This window comes from Nomascus leucogenys, chromosome 7b (assembly GCF_006542625.1).
Source record: "Nomascus leucogenys isolate Asia chromosome 7b, Asia_NLE_v1, whole genome shotgun sequence".
Lineage (NCBI taxonomy): Eukaryota > Metazoa > Chordata > Mammalia > Primates > Hylobatidae > Nomascus > Nomascus leucogenys.
Window position 1 is genome coordinate 48,363,194 of NC_044387.1, and position 14,623 is coordinate 48,377,816.

General features: G+C 51.1%; 1 protein-coding gene and 1 long non-coding RNA gene across 2 annotated transcripts in view; one reads left to right on the plus strand and one right to left on the minus strand.

Moving 5' to 3' along the window:
* The window catches only part of CRKL (CRK like proto-oncogene, adaptor protein), a 37,876-nt gene extending 33,024 nt beyond the window's left edge, over positions 1-4,852 (plus strand). Inside the window, exon 3 of the mRNA XM_003281431.3 lies at positions 834-4,852. Within this exon, the coding sequence (XP_003281479.1) occupies positions 834-968 (135 nt within the window). The 3' untranslated portion in view covers positions 969-4,852. The remainder of the gene's footprint in view (positions 1-833) is intronic.
* LOC115835983 lies at positions 3,086-11,978 on the minus strand. Its single transcript, XR_004030964.1, has 3 exons — positions 11,958-11,978; positions 10,456-10,459; positions 3,086-3,167 (listed from the first exon to the last, which is right to left on the minus strand). It is a non-coding gene; the product is annotated as an uncharacterized LOC115835983 (long non-coding RNA).
* Between the last annotated feature and the right edge of the window lie 2,645 nt (positions 11,979-14,623).

The window sequence follows — 14,623 nt, forward strand, 5'->3', positions numbered from 1 at the left end:
ATGGACCTAAGTACACAATACAGAACCTTAGATTAGTGCTCTGCTGAACAGAGTAACACCCTGTCTACAATGGCTACCACCTGAAGGTCTTTTTTTAAAATACACCTTTTTGTGTAATTTGACGTTAACCATTCTCAGAATCGTGTTCATTTCTATCCTGTTGGGGTTAGTGGCCAAAATAGAGGGTTAGTGTCGGGGGAAGTGGGGGGGAGCTGCTTTGTGCTCAGAAGCTGTTTCTGTGTGTGTGTGTTTTGATTTTTGTTTTTTTTGAGACAGAGTCTCACTCGGTTGCCCAGTCTGGAGTGCCGTGGCATGATCACGGCTCACTGCAGCCTCAGCCTTATGGGCTCAAGCCATCCTCTCACTTCAGCCTCCTGAGTAGCTGGGACTGCAGTTATGTACCACCACACCTGACTAATTTTTCTATTTTTTAGAAGAGATGAGGTTTCACCATGTTGCCCAGGCTGGTCTCAAACTCCTGACCTCAAGTAATCCCAGGAGTTGGTTACAATGAGCTGTGATCGTGCCACTGCATTCCAGCCTGGTTGACAGACCCCGTCTATAAAAAATAAAAAATTAATGTGCATGGTGGTGCACGCCTGTAGTCACAGCTATTCAAGAGGTGGAGGTGGAAGGATCACTTGAGCCCAGGCGTTAGAGGTTACATTGAGTAGGGATCTCACCACTACACTCCAGCATGGCTAACAGAGTGAGACCCTGTGTCTAAATAATAATGTATGGGCCCTTTGGATAAGGTAGTGTTTGTGATTTAATGTAAACTGTCTTTTTCTTGTTGCAGAGAAATGCTAACTTTGTCTTCTTCATCCATACAGGTTGGTGACATCGTGAAAGTCACAAGGATGAATATAAATGGCCAATGGGAAGGCGAGGTGAACGGGCGCAAAGGGCTTTTCCCCTTTACGCACGTGAAAATCTTTGACCCTCAAAACCCAGATGAAAACGAGTGATTGCTGTTGCCCTGTTTCCTGCTGCTTTGTTGTTCTGCCTGTCCTAGTCTCCTTTGAAGTGGGAAAGCATTTTCTCTCATAGGCAAGTCACACTGCATTGCCGAAGTCCAGCTTTCTGCAGACTGGCAGTCGCACACACATTTGGAATGCACACAGCGGCTGCCTCCTGACGTTTGTATCATAGTCGTATTGTCAAAGAGTAGCCGATTTTAGAGTTCTTTTGGATCATAAACTGGAAATACTGATGGAAGCACACAAGTGGAGAGAAGTTGACGAGGAAAGGGTCTTCCTTCTCATTGCTGCCCGTTTGTACATGGGACTGATTCTGTCGTGTTCACCAGAGAAAGCTTGAGGCCATGGCGAGATACTGCATGTTTGCTGTTCTACAAAGCCGTGGCTCAGCTGCCATCTTGCTTTTCTTTGGACAACAGGAAGTGAACCTTAAGGAAGAGAGAATTCTGTCCTAAAACTCCAAAATCTGGCTTTTTTTTCTTTTGTTTTGGTTTGGTTTTGGAAAACTAATTAATTAGACTTGTGTGGGGGTTTTTTTGGTTTTTTTTTGTTTGTTCTGTTTTTTTTGAGACGGAGTCTCGCTCCGTCACCCAGGCTGGAGTGCAGTGGCGCAATCTCGCCTCCCTGCAGTCTCCGCCTCCTGAGTTCAAGTGATTCTCCTGCCTCAGCCTCCCCAGTAGCTGGGACTACAAGCGCGCACACCACGCCCAGCTAATTTTTGTATTTTTAGTAGAGACGGGGTTTCATCATGTTGACCAGGCTGGTCTCCAACTCCTGACTTCAGGTGATCCACCCGCCTCAGCCTCCCAACGTGCTGGGATTACAGCTGTGAGCCGCCGCGCCTGGCCTAGACTTGTGTGTTCTAAACAGGTTAAGTAGTAGGTTGGGTTTTTATGATAGTGCAAGGAATGACTCATGCCTCTGAGCTTATAAACTGAAGCTGCTGTAACTAAAGGAATCTGAAAAGAACAACCCTGAAGCAGAGGCCTTTATTGTCTTGGTTGCCAGTAGTACCTTGTTTTGCCATGTAGCAGACAACACACAAAATAATGCAGTTGTGGTGTGCCATGCTATGTGCACAGGCCCTTGGATTACTTTGTTTTAAAAAGCATCAGAGTTGGGGGGTACTTTAGGGAAACCTTTGCTTACCTTGTTTTGCCAGTGATAAGAGCAGTGGGTTGGAGGGCAGTTGGCCAGTTTTCTGTTCAGCTTTTCAGTGAATATACCCCTTTAAGGTTAAGACTTAAACTTCCTTAAAAAGTGGGGTTGTTCATAGAATCACTGGGCTCATTAATGAATCGTTAAACTCCACTCACTGACACCCAGACCTCCGTGCCCAGGCCCAGTCTCGCCAGGCTGCCAGAGAAAGTTGGTGCTGCCCATACTGGTCTCACAGTCTAAGTAAGTGTCTGTGATGCTCCCAAGCAAAGGAAATGCAAGCTCTGGAAATTCGTTAATGTATTTGATGTCTTAGAGTTTTAGTGACTAGGGAGACCATTAACCAGTTTATCATTAACCACTTATCAGTGTATTGATATTAAAGCATTTCCCTGTTAGCTAAAAGAGGCCTGTTCATACAAGCCAGCTGGTATATATGTGTGGTTCATCCATCATCTGCTGCACATAGCAGACTAGAATTCTGGGAACCCTGTGCAATTCAGTCTGCTCTCTCTTCTGGACCCTGGTAAAGACAAGCCTCAGCTCATAGTGAACACAGCAGACCTAGAAATGTAGCAACAGCCTAATGAGTAGCTGTCATTTACTGAGCATCTGCTGTGACTGTGGCCCTGTCTGGAGGTTCCTGGGTTTTGAGATTTAGAGCAATGCATTCTGGAGACAGAACCAGCAAAACAACCATTTTTCGATTTTTCTTTAAATCAGTATTCCATCAGGCAGATAACTGCCATATTCATGAATCTTGACAGTGTTCCTGAGACAGAATTAATGGTCAGTTGGGAAAACTATCACCATGGCTTCCCATCTGTGGTTTTCCTCTAAAAGCCTTGGAGATTAGCCCTTCCTTGCCAGTGAGAACGGTGGCCGCCTCCTGCTCTGCACGATCTGCGGCAGTTGCCGCTTCTGGTTAGGTGTGTCAGGTTGGCTCATTTTGGGTTCAGGCCTGGCGTAGCACCCACAAGTGGCAGACATATCACAGTCCCCAAACTCTGCCTAGAAACAGTATTTGCCCTTTGGCCAGTGACGTGGTTCATCCCTGCCCATGTTGAGTCGTGAGTGGAGTTTGCAGCAGAGGGAGGAATGTGTGTCTTGTTCAAGGAGGGCACAGACCCTTAGGCCTTTTTCAACCAGATTTAGCTGAAGGGCTTGACACCTTTGAATTACAGCAGTTGACTCAGCGCAAGAAGTCTGTGACCATTTTGGAAAGCAACGTTTCCTTTCAGCCCTGTCTACTGACCAATACCCCGACTCACCTTGTGTGGCGCACTTCAGAATCAGATATACCTAGAATATACCTGTGGTTTGTTTTTATAATTAATCAGCTCATTACTTCAGCCCATGAAAATGGCATCCAGGGCTGCCAGGAGATTCAGAGCTCAAAACAAGGTGAGCTTGAGTTCTGCACTCCAGATATGTGCCAAAACTAGTAAAACTTACTGACTTACAGCCTTGTCAATTTTTTTAATCAGGCAGGGATACTCTGTTTTTCACACTAAACATATGAACGCAGCACTGCTGCGTCAGCTCAGCTTCATGCCTGGGTTCCCCACTGGTCTAGGAAGACTGTTGTGCTCCATAGAGCAGTGCACATCTGACCCAGAGGGTGGGTGTTCATAACTGCTACTTGCTCTGCTCTACCATGTTTAAAGAAATATTTGGATGTTAAATTAACTCACTATGGTTTTTCACCTGGGAAGGAAACAAATTATGTACTAGAGGGCATTGACTGGTTAAAAAGTTGTGTATCCCGGGAAGGACCTGCGGTACAGGAGTCAGCCATGTCTGTGCTGTGTGGAACCACCTGACGACATGGCTAACGAGGAAGACGATGTGTTGACCGGCTGCCATTTGAGGACTTTGGTCACCCAGACTAGATACCTTCTGTGCTCATGTTTGGAAAGCTGAAAGGGAAGGACAGCTGTGCCCTCCTGGGAGCTCACGTGTCCCTGGCGCTGTGCTAGCTTTCCTTTACAGCTGTTTACAGACAAGGCAGGCCTGAGGCAGATGGCCACTGCTCTTGTGATGTTTGCTCAGAGGAATATGAACATTTTATTTTTGAAAAGGGATGATGTGGTTTTGTGCCAGGTGTTTATAATTTAATCCTTTAATATTATGGTTATTAATCTCTTAAACATGAATGAATTCTTGATTGTTTTAACACAGTACCTAAGACTAATGCTTTCTGTGGACACCACTGAGCTCTGCCTCAACTCCACCCTCTGGGACCGGAGGACTATGCCCCTGGTAACTGCTGTCGGTGTGGACACTGTGCTGGTTCTATTTTCTAAAGGAGCAGAAGGACAGGTCTCTGAGACAGGATCGTTGTCCCTACAGGAGGAACAGTGGCCTTGCTTCTTAGACGGTCTTCACTGTGTGTTTTAAAACAAAAACAACAACAACGTAAAACTCTTTTGACCTGTAACTTAAAGATCATAAACTTCAGGCAATAATATTTTCTGTGTAAGCTTTTAAAATTATTTTTGGGGATCATAGCTTGTTTTATTTTGTGCTATAAAATTAACAGTATTAAATGACTTATATTCTTAGAATACATCGAGTGTCTTTTCTTAACAGATTAGTGCCTTTTTATTTTTGTATGCCGTTTTACGTTACTGGTCCCAGCATCAAAACCCTTGTTTCCATGGCCTGTTTGTATATTGTCTCAATAAAACTTGCATCAGCCGGTGGTGGCGGCAGCTTTGGTGTTTCAGTGTCTCCTCAGTCCGCTCCCACTAGCCTCCTGGCAGTTCAGCAGTGGTGAAATCTCTGATGCTCCTCAGAGACCCCTTAGTGCTGCTGCTGACCAAGAGCTAGAATGAAGTCTTGGCATCCGCCTATTCCAACACTCGGGCACCCAGAGGAGAACACTTGGGGTCTCCCTCCAAAAGAGAAAAAACCTGGCTCCTAGAGTGTCTGCCTTGTAGGTACTGTATGGGAGCCTAGTGCTTGGCCTTCTGAGCATGAGGCAATAGTTCCCACAGGTTGCACCACCACAGAGAACTTGGATCTTTTTCCTTCTAGGCACCCATATCTGGGGCTTCTAGTAAATATTTCTTCAGCATGAGCTAACCAGGGTTGAATGGTATCAAGCAGAAGTCATGGGAAGTGAGCAGCCTCATCGCAGGTCAGGGCATGATACCTGTGCGGCTTTCTTGAATCCTTTTCTGTTCTTGGCTGTACATGGTTCTCCTGATGAACTTTGGGAGACCTCCAAGTGGATTGGCTTGAGGTGCTGGGAGGCCCACTGACACCCCCTCAGCCAGGGCCTTGTCTCTCCTACTCCCAGCTCTCAGTACATTTTATCTTTCACTTCACCTGTACTCTATTCCCATGCCTATTTGTGTATCTTGAGGTGCACATTTTCTTGTAAAACCTCAGGAAGCCATTTTTTAAAATTATGGCTGGGTGTGGTGGCTCATGCCTGTAATCCCAGCACTTTGGGAGGCCAAGATGGGCAGATCTGGAGTTCAGGACCAGCCTGGCTAACATGGTGAAATCTCATCTCGGCAAAAAATATGAAAGTTAGCCAGGCATGGTGATGCACGCCTGTAGTCCCAACTACTGTGCAGGGAGGGCCAAGGTGGGAAGATCTTTTGAGCTTGGGAGGCGGAGGTTGCAGTGAGCAGACATACCACTGCACTCCAGCCTGGGTGACAGAGGAAGATCCTTTCCCCCTCCCCCCACCGAGACAGTCTTGCTCTGTCGTCCAGAGCTGGAATTCAATGGTGTGACCTCAGCTCACTGCAACCTCCACCTCCCGGGTTCAAGCAATTCTCCTGCCTCAGCCTCACCTGAGTAGCTGAGATTACAGGCGCATGCCACCACATCCAGCTAACTTTTGTATTTTATAGTAGAGACGGGGTTTCACCATGTTGGCCAGGCTGGTCTCACTCCTGACCTCAGCTGATCCACCCGCCTCAGCCTTCCAAAGTGCCGAGTTTATGGGCATGAGCCACTGTGCCCAGCTGAGACCCTGTCTTAAAAATAAATTTAGCAGCACTTTGGGAGGCTGAGGCAGGCGGATCACAAGGTCAGGAGTTCCAGACCAGCCTGGCCAAGATGGTGAAACCCCGTCTCTACTAAAAATACAAAAATTAGCTGGGCGTGGTGGCAGGCGCCTGTAATCCCAGCTACTCGGGAGGCTGAGGCAGGAGAGTTGCTTGAACCCGGGAGGCAGAGGTTGCAGTGAGCCAAGATCTCACCACTGCACTCCAGCCCCATGGGTGACAGAGTGAGACTCATCTCAAAAAAAAAAAAAAAGTTAAAAATTTATTTAAGACAATGTCTTGCTCAGGCTGGAGTGCAGTGGTAAGATGATCGCTCACTGCAACCTCCAACTCCTGGGCCCAGGCAATCCTCCCACCTTGGCCTCCTCAGAAGCTGGGATTATAGGCATGACCCTCTGTGCCTGGCCCAGGATATCTATTTATATAGAACTATGAGGCTAAAATGTCCCTGGTTCCTACTTTCAGGTTTCTGCTGAATTTGAGAGAAGTCTGTCTTGAAATATCAAAACTGTCACATCATTCTGGGAGAAACAATACTCCAGAGACATCTTTGAAAACTACCTTTAGACCTGGTGCGGTGGTGCACTCCTGTAGTCCCAGCTACTCTGGAGGCTGAGGCTGGAGGATTGCTTGAGCCTAGGAGTTCCAGACTGCAGTGAGTTATGACTGTGCCTGTGAATAGCCACTGCACTCCAGCCTGGTCGACATAGTGACCCCTATTGAGACATAGTAGCATCTCAATTTTTTTTTTTTTTTTTTTTTGAGACAGTCTCCTCTGCAGTGGTGTATTATTGGCTCACTGCAACCTCCGCCTCCCAGATTTAAGCGATTCTCCTGCCTCAGCCTCCCCAGTAGCTGGGACTACAGGCGTGTGCCACCATGCCTAGCTACTTTTTGTATTTTTAGTAGAGGGTGGGTTTCGCCATGTTGACCAGGCTGCTCTTGAACTCCTGACCTCGGGATCCGCCCACCTGGGCCTCCCAATGTGCTGGGATTACGGGCATGAGCCACTGCGCCTGGCCAGCATCTCAATTTTTAATAAATAACTAAAAGATAACTTGTTTAAACAGGTGTATCTTGGCCGGCAATGCTGGACTGGGTTCCTTTGAGGTGAGGGAAACTCTTGGACATGGGACCTAGTGGGGGCTACGCCTCTGCTTGCCTCCCTGCTGGGTTAACAGTACAGCTGGCCCAGCTAGTCTTGAAACCTTACCCTGCAACAAAAACTTGACACCTCCAGGCTGGTCATTCTGGAGGTGTCTTCTCTGGCCAAGTGGGTGACTCCCCAACCCATTATTATGGCTGGACTCTGCTCTTGCAGTCTTAATGTACACCCTGGTTCTTCAAGGGCAGCAAGCAAGACTATTCCGGTAGCAACCAGAGCTGGAGCTCAGGGCCCTGCGCTGGAAAGCTGGGGCAGCATACGTGGTGACCAGTGCGCTGAGGATGAGGGGCGCTGTGGAGCCCAGGTGAGTTTAGGAAGCATTCCTGGCTTCCTGGAGGAGGGGAAATACTGGTAATCCAGGCTGAAGGAGCTGGATGGGGCCAGGGGCAGTGACTCACGCCTGTAATCCCAGCACTTTGGAAGGCCCGAGACGGGAGGGTCGCTTGAGCCCAGAAGTTCGAGACCAGCCTGGGAAACATGGCAAGACCTCGTCCCAAAAAAGCCACGCGTGGTGGCATGCGCCTGTGCACCCAGCTGCTTGGGAGGCTGAGGCTGGAGGATCGCTTGAGCCCTGGAGGTCGAGACTGCTGTGAACCGTGATTGCACCACTAGACTCCAGCCTGGGTGGCAGTGAGACCCTGTCCCCAAAGAATTGGGTGATCTCGACCCTCCACATCGCTGGCTCTCCACGAGCGCTGCACAGTGGACACCCAGGATCTGATTGCATAGGACTGGGCACTGAAGTTTAAGTTCTCCAGGGGGGTTTAATACGCAACGAAGTTGGGAACCACTACCAGTGAACCCCTTCATTCTGTGCGGCTCCAGCTCCCGGAAGCCCTCGGACAAGGAACTGTAGCCCATGTACCGCGTGATGTGAGAGCGGAGCCCGGGTCTGCCGGGCGTTTGGATCCCAGATCTCAGCCCCCGCGCTCAGTCCGGGCTTCCTGACCAGCGCTCTCCCCGTCCCTTCTCGCGCGCCCTTACCTGGGGTGGAGGAGGTGGGGACAGAGCCGGGCGAAGTCGGGGGCACAGCCCTGAGGAGGGGCTGTGGGCCACTGTGCTGAGGGCCAGGCCGCCACGCCCCTGGACGCTGAAAACGGGCTCGGACCCCCGCTGCAGCGTGGACTCCGGCGTGGCCGCGTGGCCTGCAACCTGGACCCTGGCCAGCTCCGTGTCCTCCAGACCTTTGCTCCTGGCCACGCATCGCCAGGCCAAGCTGCACCTTCGGTCCCCGCCCGCGGCAGCCGAGGTGGGGCATCTCCAGCGCCGACTTTGGGGAAGGTGGAAATCGCACGGAAGGGGGTGAAGGGCAGGGAGGATCCCAGCTTGGGATGGGGGGAAGAGGGTGGCGGACTTTGCGCGTGGTGGGTGTGGAAGGCGGCCCAACTCTTGTGGCCCCTGGTGCTTCCGGGAGTTCCGTCCTCGCCCTCGGATCCCAAGGAAGAACTTGACTTTTCTCTGACATTCTCCAGTGCCCATGGCTTCTGGCATCCACGGATGGCGGAGGCGCATTCAGCGACTGCAGAAACTGGGGGCTGTGGGCCAGGGCAGCTGCGGGGCGGAGGGTGGCCTGTGGTGGGGTTGGGTGGCGTGGGGTTGCGGAAGGCGGGGCATGGGTCCCAACGGCCGGCTGCGCCGCCCTTCTCCGTATGGCTCTTCGGAGCCGTTGCATTTGCCCTCTCGGCTTCCTGGGCTCTCGGCCCAAAGTAACCTGTGTCCCTGAGTCCCTGAGGGAGGCGCAGGATCACCGAGCTCTGCCCTCCCTAAGATGGAAGCAGGACCATGTGGAGGAGGGACGGCCGGATGGGATGGCCAGGGTGGCGGCCCCAGGAGGACAGCCTCCGCCCGCCCGCCCACCCGCCAAGGAAAGCCCTGGGGGAACACACTTTCAGGCTAAGGGGTCTGAGGAAGAGAAGATTAACAAGGGGGAAGCCCTCGAGATGCCCAACAGTCAAGTCCGGGAAGGACGGAGTAGGTAACCAGTAACTGCCTAGAGGGTGGGAGCCAAGAAGAGGAGGGGCCTGGACAGGGCTACAAGGAGGAAGACACAAGCCCCCATGCCAGCCCTCTGGAAATAGCGGTTTGCAGACCACCTGAGCTCACCAAGACAGCTCTGAAGAATTTAAGGAATTATGCTTTGGCTTCTGGGTTGAAGGAAAAAAATATCTATAGGACGCAGCATTCCAAAGAGCTGTAGGCAGGGCGTGGTGGCTCATACCTCTAACCCCAGCAATTTGGGAAGCTGAGGCGGAGAGGATCACGTGAGCCCGAGGGTTCAAGACCAGCCTGGGCAATATAGTGAGTCTCTACAAAAAAATAAAAATAAAAAAATTAGCTGGGCGTGGTGGCATGCCTATAGCCCCAGCTACTCCACAGGCTGAGGTGGGAGGATGGCTTGAACCTGGGAGTTGGCCCAGGTGTGGTGGCTCATGCCTGTAACCCCGGCACTTTGGGAGGCTGAGGCAGGCGAATTACTTGAAGTTAGGAGTTCAAGACCAGCCTGGCTAATCATGGTGAAACCCCATCTCTACTGAAAATACAAAAATCAGCCAGGCCTGGTGGCCCACGCCTGTAATCCCAGCTACTCAAGAGGCTGAGGCAGGAGAATCGCTTGAACCTGGGAGGCGGAGGTTGCTGTGAGCTGAGATCACACCATTGCACTCCAGCCTGGGCAACAAAGCAAGACTCAGTCTCAAAAAAAAAAAAAAAAAAAAAAAAAAAAAAGAAAGGCCAGGTGCGGTGGCTCATGCCTGTAATCCCAGCACTTCGGGAGGCCAAGGTGAGCGAATTGCTTGAGTCCAGGAGTTCAAGACCAGCCTGGGCAACATGGCGAAAACCCGCCTCTACGAAAAAATTTTTAAAATTAGCCAGCCATGGTGGCACACTCCTGTAGTCCCAGCTACTCAGGAGAATGAGGTGGGAGGATCACCTGAGCCCGGGAAGTGAAGGTTGCAGTGAGCCGTAATAGTGCCACTGCACTCCAGCCTGGGCAACAGAGCGAGACCCTGTCTCAAAAGAAAAAGAAAATATTTAAAATATTTAGGCCCAGCACGGTGGCTTATGCTTGTAATCCCAGCACTTTGGGAGGCCGAGGCAGGTGGATTGCTTGAGCTCAGGAGTTTGAGACCAGCCTAGGCAACATGGTGAAAACCTGTCTCTACCAAGAAAATACAAAAATTAGCTAGGCATGGTGGCGAATGCCTGTAGTCCCAGCTACTCGGGAGGCTGAGGTGGGAGGATCACCTGAGCCCGGAAGGTGGAGGCTGCAGTGAGCTGTCATCACGCCACTGCACTCCAGTCTGGGCCACAGAGCAGGACCCTGTATCAAAAAAAAATATGTATTTTTAACATAATTACAAAACACTGTTTATAATTAAAAATAATAAAATGTTTGTAATAAAAAACTTTTTCATGGCAGAATAATATTCCACTGTGTGGACTAAGACAGCTGTTTTTTGTTTGTTTGTTTTTGTTTCTTTTTTCTTTTTTTCTTTTAGACAGAGTCCCGCTCCATTGCCTAGGCTGGAATGAAGTGGCATGATCTCCGTTCACTGCAACCTCCACCTCCTGGGTTCAAGCAATTCTCCTGCCTCAGCCTCCCAAGTAGCTGGGATTACAGGTGCCTGCCACCATGCCCAGCTAATTTTTTTTTGTGTGTGTGTTTTTAGTAGAGACAGGGTTTCGCCATGTTTGCCAGCCTGGTCTCGATCTCCTAACCTCAGGTGATCCGCCTGCCTCGGCCTACCAAAGTGCTGAGATTACAGGCACGAGCCATCGCGCCTGGCCTGAGACAGCTTATACTAGCCCATCAGTCACTGGGAGTGTGGAGATTGTTGTCAATCGTGTGTGTGTGTGTGTGTGTGTGTGTGTGTGCGCATGCGCATGTGTGTGCGTGTTTAGAGAGGGGGTTTTGTCATGTTGCCCAGGCTGGTCTTGACCTCCAGGGCTCCAGTGATCCTCCTGCCTTGGCCTCCCAAAGAACTGGGATTACAGGTGTGAGCCACACTCCTGGCCTATTGCCAAATTGGTGATAGAAATTCCTCATGGGGTCTAATTAAGGGCCGCAGGGACAGGGCTACCCTGCAGCCCTGTGGGCTAGCTCTTGCCCAGCCCTCACTGTAGGAGTCCTCTGACCTCTTCCCCCTACCTCTTGCCTCCTTCTAGTCCAACACCAGTCTTAGATTTCTTTCCTGAAGACACATGTAACCTGGCACAGTGGCATATGCCTGTAGTCCCGTCTATATGGGAGAATGAGGCAGGAAAATCCCTTGAGCCTAGGAGTTCAAGGCTGCAGTGAGCTATGATCGCACTCCTGAACTCCAGCCTGGGTGACAGAGAGAAACCCCATTTCAAAAACAAAACACGTGTGATGAAGACTCCTTAACCAGCTCCCCTCATTCCTCCAGACCAGCCAACCTCCATGCCAGGCCCTTGCCCAGAACTTCATGGCAAGCTGGACTGGACTGGCATATTCTGAGTTCTCCAGAGTTTACCATCTTACCTCCTTGCCCACACTGTTTCTTCTGTGTGAATGCCCTTTTCCTCTCCTATGAACACCTATGGGCATCTGCCCTCAGCTCCTGCCACCTCCCTCCATGAGAACAGGGATTAAGACTGGCTATCCCTCACCAGGCGCGGTGGCTCACGCCTGTAATCCCAGCACTTTGGGAGGCCAAGGCAAGCAGATCACTTGGGGTCGGGAGTTCAAGACCAGCCTGACCAGCATGGAAAAACCCTATCTCTACTAAAAATACAAAATTAGCCAGGCATGGTGGTGCACGCCTGTAATCCCAGCTACTCGGGAGGCTGAGGCAGGAGAACTGCTTGAACCTGGGAGGCAGCGGTTACGGTGACCCCAGATCATGCCATTGCACTCCAGCCTGGGCAAAAAGAGTGAAACTCCATCTCAAAAAAAAAAAAAAAAAAAAGGCCAGGCGCAGTGGCTCACACCTGTAATCCCAGCAGTTTGGGAGGCTAAGGTGGGCAGATCACAAGGTCAGGAGATCGATACCATCCTGGCTCACACGGTGAAACCCTGTCTTTACTAAAAATACAAAAAAAAACTTAGCCGGACATGATGGCGGGCGCCTGTAGTCCCAGCTACTCGGGAGGCTGAGGCAGGAGAATGGCGTGAACCCAGGAGGCGGAGTTTGCAGTGAGCCAAGATCGTGCCACTGTACTCCAGCCTGGGGGACAGAGCAAGACTCCGTCTCAAAATAAATAAATAAATAAATAAATAAATAAACAAACAAACATACAGGACAGTGTGCGCTGCAAAGCCAGCCATTTGAGGAGGGCCTAGTCTGAACTGAATAGGTCAATGGGCTGGAGCTGACTTTGGACAGAGTTGAACAACCCCAGAGAATCCAGTGGGTGCTGGGCATACAGTGGTCAGGCCTGTGTAGACAGACCTGGGCTGAGAAGAGGCTGGGCTGCAGTAGCCAGGGCAAGGCAGAGGGGCAGGAACAGGCATGGGTGATGGGGTTGGACCCCAGTTCTTTGACCTGGGGAATCCCCCAACCTATGCTTCCATATGAATGAATCACTGTGCATCTGTGGGCACCACTGCATCAGCTTGCCCCTCCACACAGCTGCCCTTGGCTCATGTTGGCTGTGCTATATCAGTCCTTCAACGTTTCCTGGGGATCAGTTAATTAAGTTGAGGTCTCTGCATCTGGAAATCCACCTCAGCCTGCAGGGAAAAGGCCCCTAGTCTTGGTCTCTGCCTTCAGAACCCTAAGACTCAAGGAGAATCCTGCTGATTCTCAGATTGGGCTCCAGGGGGCGACAGTGTCAATCACAATGTTAGATACTGAAGCTCAGTTCTTTTTTTTTTTTTCCTTCCCCTTCTCCCCTCCCCTCCCCTCCCCTCTCCTCCCCTCCCTCCCCTCCCCTCCCCTCCCCTCGCCTCCCCTCCCCTCCCCTCGCCTCCCCTCCCCTCCCCTTCCTCTCTTTTCTTTTCTTTCTCTTTTTTTTTTTTTTTTTTTTTTTTTTTGACGGAGTCTCACTCTGCTATCTCACTCTGCAGTGGCGCAACCTCGGCTCACTGCAACCTCTGCCTCCTGGGTTCAAGCGATTCTCCTGCCTCAGCCTCCTGAGTAGCCAGGATTACAGGTGCGTGCCTCCACACCCAGCTAATTTTTGTATTTTTAGTAGAGATGGAGTTTCACCTTGTTGGCCAGGCTGGTCTCGAATCCCTGACCTGAAGTAATCCTCCTACCTTGGTCTCCCAAAATACTGGGATTACAGGTGTGAGCCACTGCACCCGGCCTTTTTTTTTTTCTTTTTTTGAGACAGGGTCTCACTTTGTCACCCAGGCTGGATGTAGTGGCAGAATCATGGCTCACTGCAGCCTTGACTGCCCAGGCCCAAGCCATCCTCCCACCTCAGCCTCCCAAGTGGCTGGGACTACAGGCTTGCACCACCACACCAAGCTAAAGTGTTGTTTTGTTTGTTTTTTGTAGAGACAGTTTTGCCATGTTGCCCAGGCAGCGATCCTCCTGCTTCAGCCCCCCAAAGTGTTGGGATTATAGGCGTGAGCTGCTACGCCCGGCCACTTTCTTACCTAAAATACCTGCACACCCTGCTTGGAGACCCTAGGGTGAGGGGAGTGGGGAACAGGAGAACCTGACAGTAGAGGGTAGCTGTAAGGAGGAGAGGGACAAGCTTGCTGCGTGGTGGGGTGCTCCAGGGCTGGGGTTGCCTAGGGATCCACCTTTCTCCCAGGCTGTGGAATTATCCTCCCCACACTCACTGCTTCTCTAACCTTGGCTATCTCCTGCTGCCTTTGGGGTGTCTGATGGGCCTGAGGGACCTGCCAGCTGCTCTAGGTCGTCTCGCCACAGCCATGTGCCCCATTTGGTACTGTCAAAGCTGCTGGAATATTATCGCCTTTCCAGAAACATCCTTGGGGCAAGATCAGGACCTCAGGCTGCCTGGGGCTTAGACCCCTCCTGGGTCTTCCTGGGGCCCCTGGTCCACATGCATCTTCCCTAAGCCTGAGGGCCCTTCGGGAGAGGCAGCACCTCCAGCCTGCCCTTGGTTTTAGCTTTTGCTCTATGAAGATCTTGTGATTTCTGCCCCAGCATGGGGCAGCAGGAACCTCAAGCACAGTGCCTGGGGCCAAGGGAGCCACAATAGACTTGCCCTAGGTCAGGCCTGCACTTGCCTTGTGTCAGGGTATCTCCCCAAGTTGCTGGCCTCAGCCCCCACACTGACCTGTTTCCCCAGCTTTATCTCTGGCACTCCAAACTCAGCAGCCCCAACCCCACTTCCTGAGCACCCCCCGTGCCTGG